Source organism: Typha latifolia, chromosome 7 (assembly GCF_019914945.1).
Source record: "Typha latifolia isolate L0001 chromosome 7, TyphaL0001v2, whole genome shotgun sequence".
NCBI lineage: Eukaryota > Viridiplantae > Streptophyta > Magnoliopsida > Poales > Typhaceae > Typha > Typha latifolia.
The window spans coordinates 9209523-9217284 of record NC_133092.1 but is presented as its reverse complement, the minus strand read 5'-3'; the positions used below and the strand labels follow the sequence as shown (position 1 = coordinate 9217284).

General features: G+C 39.6%; 1 protein-coding gene across 1 annotated transcript; it reads right to left on the bottom strand.

The window, feature by feature from the left end:
• Positions 1–518: 518 nt before the first annotated feature.
• On the bottom strand, positions 519–6676 carry LOC140792414 (eukaryotic translation initiation factor 3 subunit C-like). Its single transcript, XM_073143409.1, has 4 exons — positions 6424–6676; positions 6074–6125; positions 4147–5985; positions 519–1800 (listed from the first exon to the last, which is right to left on the bottom strand). The coding sequence occupies exons 2-4, from the start codon at positions 6095–6097 to the stop codon at positions 799–801; spliced, it is 2865 nt and encodes a 954-aa protein (XP_072999510.1). The 5' UTR covers positions 6098–6125; positions 6424–6676; the 3' UTR covers positions 519–798.
• Between the last annotated feature and the right edge of the window lie 1086 nt (positions 6677–7762).

Genomic DNA, 7762 nt, shown 5'->3' with positions numbered 1-7762 from the left:
TCAGATAGGCTGTGGCCCCGTGATGCAACACGTATCATATGTCCAAGTTGAACTATTTATTAAAAAGTTACGATAAGACACTGAATAATAATAAGATGCTTTAAATATTCGACATTTTATATGTATCATATTTCCCTAGTAAAATACTAAATTTTTTAACATTTTATATATATCTTCTTTCCCTCGTAAATTACTGAATATTTTAACATTTTATATGTATCTATTTCCCTAGTAAAGCACTAAATTTTTTAGCATTTTCTCTTTCAATAAAATTACTAATCATATCATCATTTTTCTAAGAGAAACACTGATATGAGATCATTTTTCTTTTGAAGGAATAAAATTTTCTTGGCGTTTTACTTAAAACTATAGTAAAATAAACAACTGTTGGTATTAAATTTGAAATGTCATCTATCTCCATATATAAAATTTAAAGACGGCTAGTTTGGTAAAAAAAACTCCCCAAAGGAAGTGGCTGCAACGATGATTGAAACCAACAATCGACCTGAGAACAAGTGTTGGGAGTGAAAATGTAGCAACTCTATAAAATATAAGATTGAAACCATAATAGTCATCCATATGCTCCGGAGCAGAACAAACACCTGAATGATAGTTTCAGAAATAAATCTAGTACAGGATGAATAAATATACCCTCACAAAGCTAATACAGTCCTCGAATAAAATATAACTAAACAAAAAAGATTGCCAAAAAGCAACTTACCATGCGTAAGTTATGACAACTCTAAAGATCCCAGAATCAAAACTTCAACTTCTCAGTTTTTTCTTCTTATTCTTTCTCTAAACTCGGCCAGCTTTGCTGAGGCTTACCATACGTGCTGTGCTCTCAACCTGTGAACCTCTTAAAGATGAACCTGCCTGGTAGGGGGTCCTCCCACTGCTTCCATAAGCATCTTGATACCGTGTGCTTGCATAACCACCAGAGTAACCGCCAGTCCCACGTTGCCCCTGACCACTCCGATCCTTCGCAAATCCTCCACCTGCTTGCCCTGAACCACCTGACCTTCCACCATATCCAGACCGTCCTCCATACCCACCACTCTGCCTTCCTTGCGATGCCGTGATGAAGTTCTCTTGCCATCTACCTAAAGCAGAAGAGTCGTGACTCTCTCCCCTACGCCTTGTCGGTAGCCCATCCAGCGTTCCACCAGTCCTTGCCTCAAAGGCCCTCTCGTTGCTCTCGACAAGAATAGACAGCTTATCTGCCATCTGGAACAGAAGCCCCTGCAGCCTAGTGTTTTCCACGTTGTGGAACACGATGCACCTTGTTGGTTGGTCCCAGCTAGCATGGAGCTCCTCCGTGATCATCATCCTGCTCACTATGCTATGAGCTTGAACCTCAGATAGGTCAAACATAGTAGTTAGCTGGTGTAAGCTCAAGGAGTCATAGCAGGATGAGTATGCCAGGAGATAGGTCCTCAGAGCCTCTTCCTTAATCTTGGAATTCAACATCTCAAGGACACTCTCTTTGTTTCGAAGAAGCTTCCAAATCTCTAGTGATTTTATGACTACGAAAGCTTTCTGGTAATCGCCCTTGCTAAGAGCTCTTGTAGCAGCCATGACATGGTCCCTCACATTCTCAGGTGGACCAATAAAAGTCTGCCGCTCGCTTATCTCAAGAAGCCTGCAGAATGTTCTGCTTACAGGTTTCCGTTTTTCATAGGTATTAGCAGCCATGTTTGGGACCTCAATAAGCATTGCACATATCAAATGAGTAGCTTCCAGGAGCTCAAGGTTTATGTGCATGTGGTAAGGCATCTGCCTTCTCCTCTCAGCTTTCTCCTGGAGACACCACAAAATGGTGAGGTTCTTCTTTTTTCCTTAATCACAACCAAACTTGATTATATCACACACTTGGGAAAGAAAAAAAACAGATAATACAACCAAAAATGAAATGCAAATTGTTATCTAATACTCTAAGTAACAGATTGACACAACAATGACACCGGAGTGCCGTGGCAAACAGGAGAGAGGAATAAAGAGAATAAATAACAAAGGAAGCATGCATCTAAACATACGAGACAACATACTTCCTCAACTTTTATTTTAAACAAACAAAATACATATGCCAACAGTCTAGAACATATCCAAAAAAAATTCTCTTGAATTCTTATAGGTCTAAAGTGTAGACTGTAGAGAGCTTGGTTGACTGTTAAAAAGGAAAAAATTGGGGAAACTTGTGAGGGAATGCTTCATCCGATTTCAACTAAAGAGATGTAACGACCATCAGCAGTATGCTCATCAGTCGCACCTGGTTAGTAACCAGGTATTGTCTAAGTCTGTTATATCGACTGATGTATTGACTTAGCTAATGAAGATGACCTCTTGATTGAGTCAATTACTGGTTCAACATCCTGCCAGAATCTGGTATGTATGCTTTAAAGGGTCTATGGCAGCCCTTAAACTATTGTCTAAGTCTGCAGAAGTTTGATATAAGAAACCCAAGAATAGGCTCTACATTCTATAACTACCATATTTTAGGAGCTAGGAATGCCAAAACATGATTGGAGTGCCTCATCCAAATAGGTCCTCCAAAAGCTACCATAGGACAGCAGTAATATTAATACTTTCCATCCCAGCCAGAGTGCTGCAGTCATATTCGGTACTGTTTATGCAAGCCAAAAACCTTGGCTGTCCTAGCTATATGACAACTACAATTAAAAAGAAGGATCCAGCAGTGTCTTAACATATCATTTCCCAATAAACATTCCAAAGAAGGCAATAATCATTACCTTCTGCTAGTGCCATCTAGTTAAATAAAATTTATCTCCATACCAATCCTTAACAATGCAGATACTATTTCAAAATTAGGCTTTCGCATTGAAACACAGATATATTTTATTTTCATGTGAACTTTGATAAATCAGCAATTGCATATTTGACCTTCATAAAGTTGTGGAATGTTCATGTACCCATTTATTGACAAAACTAATAAATTTTGTCTCAGTAATCAACCTGAGGTACTTCACCTTATCATATGCATATAGCAATCTTACTTCTTACCGATGTCTCTCAGTCCAAATAATTAGGCCAACATAATGGTAGGGTTTAGGGTGGCTACTTCAATACTGGGAAAAAAATACTTCCACCTAAAAACAAAAAATTAATCATCGCTAAACGCACTTTAGGTTTTCCAAATGTCAGCTCTCTACAAGACTGTGCTAGTAAAGCATACTCTTATAGTAAAATTGGCAGGGTAGTCCTATATCCTGCCCTTATATCAGTTCTAATATGAAAGCATGCAGAGAAACATGCATGAGCAAGTTACTTCACTTGATGAAACAACCAACTATTAAGAGATATATGCAATCAAGAATCTACTGCAGGAGAAGGGCTCTTTCAACTCCGCTTGTGTATCAAAGTAGCAAAAAGTTGGTGATATAAGCACCTTGCAAAATATGATTCAGCTTGCTCCAGTCTCCATAAGTGGCACTCTTTGTAGATACATCTTTGTAAATGAAATCAGTGTGTAGTCATTTGTAGCCTTCTGACCATGTTACACAAGTTCTTAAAACTTGGAGAGTTCCTGAATTCCTTAGGGCAACATAGAGCTAACAATTCTTATTCACTAAATAGTTAGAAGCACACTCTCCACAAATTTGACTACAACAAGAGATTATAGTAAGCAACTAATTACCATCAGAAGGTTAAAATCTTATTGCCCAATTGATGCAAGCGAAGAGAATATGATTGTATCTCTACAAATATTTAATTGCAAAAGTCAGCCCTGTTAGAAAACAGAAAGCAACAGTCATATTCTAGTTTATTTATAATTCACAACTCTAAACCTGGCAAGCAAAATTTGAAAGGTAAGAATTAGGTATGGACTTCAGTCCAACAGCAGCAAAAGAGAAAAGAAAAATGCAAACATATAATAAATAAAGATAATGATGGTGATAACCAGATCTATCCAGACTCATCAAAACCTTCTCACTACTATTAACTCAAAAATTAAAGCTTACCATACCAGAACTCAGTTCACAGTGTAGCACCCAAGAAGCAGTGATAAAAATGCGGTAAAGATGTTTCAAGATGGATTCTTACAATCAGCATAACCAAGGCAACTGTATAAGAATGCATGATGTAAAGAGGAACTGACATAAAAATAACAACAAATTGTGTTGTTACCTGCTCAGGAGTTTTTTCATGGTAACGATTTTGCTGTACACCTTGTGCAAGTAATTCTTTTACTCTCCCTGATGAATACAATTCAGACAGGCAGCCAAGAGCTTCTGCTATCAAACCAGCCCTGAAGGCACATAAGCCAAGTTGCGCCATGGCCCTATTGAATAGTATCTGTGAATGTATGTCCAAGAGTTGAACTCCATCCTGCAAATGACTCATCAACAGCAAGTCACGAGAAACAGGATATTCATCAAAGACAGCATGATGGTAGATATCACAAAGCATTGCCCTGGCCTTAGTCCTCTCATCCCCATGCTTGTAAATAAGAGATACCAATGCATCCATCAATGTTCTGCTACTTTCTGGAAATGTAGGCCTCCTAGGCACAAGCTCAGGAATCACAACAAATGGTGGTGGCCCCCTATTTAGCTCAGCTGCTTGAGGTACATCACTTGCCACTGCGCCCTCCACATCATCTTCAGACCCATCTGTCCTCTGCTCTGCCAGATTCCTCATTGCATCATAAACTTCTTGAGGTTTATAATATATAAGTTCAACTCGTCGCAAGGCAACCTTAGAAGCTGCCCTAAAATCCTCGACTCTTTCAAGATAGTCCTGAATGTTCTGTGCAACAACCAGAAACAAGGGCTCATCCCTGAGCCTTTCCACATACTCCTTAGTGTGTGGATCTGTACACTGCAAACTCTTGAAAAATTCAGAATCCAGACGTTCAAGGAGTGGAACTAGGTTTCCCCGCACCCTAATTGTTCCCTTGTAGTCTGCACCCTTTTGCATCTCATGCTCATCAAGCTCACCTAAGTCATCGACCACAATGTTCGGGAACTGTTCAAGAATGTCAAGAACAAGAAGCATATTGCTCACACAATTCTTCCACACATAGATTGGCATATGCCCCAGCAAGCTAGGGTTCACATCAAATTGCGCTGCAATAACGCAGAATAAAATCACAAGCTTTTGGGCAGGTGTCTTTGCTACCCGGGTTAAAAACGTCAGCTGCTCAACCTGCTCAACCCTCCCAGTTCCCTTTCTACCCCTTGCTGCAACAATCTCCTTCATCTTTTTGTCAACAATATCCCAAGTAATTTCACTTGGGTCCTTCATGAACTGCTTGTCCATAAGCTTATCTTTTCTCCTAATCTGTTGCTCCCAGGCCCCACCACTCTCAACCTGCGCATCACCATCCTCATTTTCATCATCACGTTCCATATCAGATATTGCAATATTTGATGGGTCCTCTTCGACTTCAGAACCTGACTCGTCCTCCTCTTCTTCCTCCTCATCTTCTGCCCCCTCATCATCGCTCTGCGGGTTTTCCCTGTAACTTATGATCAGCTCCTCAAACTGCTTGTTATTCTTCTTGAGCTTCTGCTTCATCGAGTTAAGGGCCTTAGCATTGCTGCTGCTCATCTTTTTCTTGGCATCCTTATTAGCCAGCGCCTCTGCCAAGAAGTCCTCGAGCATCACAAGAGCCTTGATATAGAGAATGGGGGCCTTCTCTGACTCTGTAACCCGAACAACCTTCTCGAGCTGCTTGTTGATTTTTTCGAAGCTCTCCAGGAGGCTGACCCAGTCATTAATCTTCATGGCATTCTTCATCTGTTCAACGGTGGCCCTCATCTCGTCGAACCGCTTGTCACGTGCTGACTTGACCACACGACGCTGCGAATCTGATTCATCACTACCAGATGCATTCCCGGACTTCTCAAGATAACGGCTCATGGCAGTGGCCCCAGTTGCCTCACCAGTCGGTGCCCCGGCCTCACTGCCATCGCCATACTCAGAGGCCTCCTCCTCCTCCTCCTCCTCAGTGTCGCTGTCGCCCTGGAATCAAGACAAAATATTTTTATGATGAACAAGAGCAGATTGATATAAGCGTTAGCACTAGAGTTGGAGGTTAGACTGAACGCACCTGTGTCCAGAAACGAGAAGCCATGGCTCTTGCTCTTAGCTTCTTCTATGATCTACGAAGGCCAAAAAAATAGGGGAAAAAAGTTAATTAAAATGACAGAGATAAATATACAGCAATAGCTCAAGAAAAACCCTAATCTTCGTAATGAAAAAAAAAATTCGGACTTTCAAATTGAACATCGCAATATCTTCGAATTAAAATCAGAACTAAAAATTTTCAAGTCATGAAAATTAACAAGAAAAGGGAACCTAACTAAACGATACGGAAAGGAGATCTATCGATTCTACAGCAAAAGAAAAAAAAAATAGAAGTACGAAAATAATGGGAAACAGAGGAATTCGAGATCCGACCTTGTTTTTGCTCAAATTCGGATAGGGGAGAGAAGAGAGGAAAAGCGAAGATAGAGGAATTGAGGCAGCCTAGGGTTTACAAGAACGAACGTCGCATGGACGCTGGCTTTCCTTGAACCGGCCGGACCCATAGCGAAGGGATACACTGAACCGGCCTTTCGTGACGGTTCAACTTTGACAAAACCGACCGCGGCAACTGCCAACCGAACAGGACGGAGTAACAACAGAAATAAATATTGAAAAAGGGAAGGGGAGAGAGATAGAGAGAGCAAGCTCTCGTAAAACCCTCTAAACTCTAGGGCCTAGTTTGGACTCAGGCTAAACCCCCAACTCAGATTAGTTAGTTTTACTATTTAGTCTTAATTTTTGGAGAGTAAATATGGTTAGATATAAAATAGATAAAAAAAATATTTAATTACTGAATCAGATTAGAAATCCTTGAACCAGAAGGTCTCTAAACTCAAAGCAAACATCGCTTAGGACTTTTCCAAGATCTTGGAGTATTTGCTTTTTTTTCTTCAATTTGTCTTATATTCTTTTTCGGCTTTTACTTATAACTCAGTCACCTAAGCTTTTATAATTTAATCACAATAATCACTTGAGCTTTTGTAATTTACTCACATTTAATTATTAAATTTACAATAATAAACTTTAGTGTGTATTACATATGTAAATTATGTGTAATTTTAATGTCTTTAGTGAGTCTTTGATCAAAGTATTACTACAGTAAATTTTATTTTTCAAGTATAACACTATTTAAAGTATTTCTAAAACTAGGGCTTTCCAAGACAAACAACTCTTAATTGACTAATCAGTACACCACATCTCTAAGTTATTAGGAATAGTGAGTAATAATTTGCTCTACTGGAAAGCGATTAATGAAATCGTTCTATTAGGAAGCAATTCATGGACTTATTGCTAGCTTATTTCACATAGCCTAAAGAAAATCACGCTGCCGAAAAGCTATTACTAAATCACTTACCCAAAAATTAACTTAATAATGGCTTTCCTAGAAAGTGTTTCCACTTATAAATAAACTGTAACGCTCCCGCCCGGCACGGGCACGTGCACGCCCACACGCCCACAAGGCACGCGCGACAGGTTGGGCGGGGCCCGTCACGCACAGATACTCTCCTGTGCACATACAATCATAATATCATCAAATACTACCTGCTAACATATCCATGCTCACATAATCCAACACCAAATAAAACATATTATCAACCAAATAAACATGTTAATATGTGAATATTCAAGTCCACAATAATATACACTAGACCACTAATTAATATGGCAGGACCCACATAAGCCATAACAAACCATCAAGGTACAACTAAAC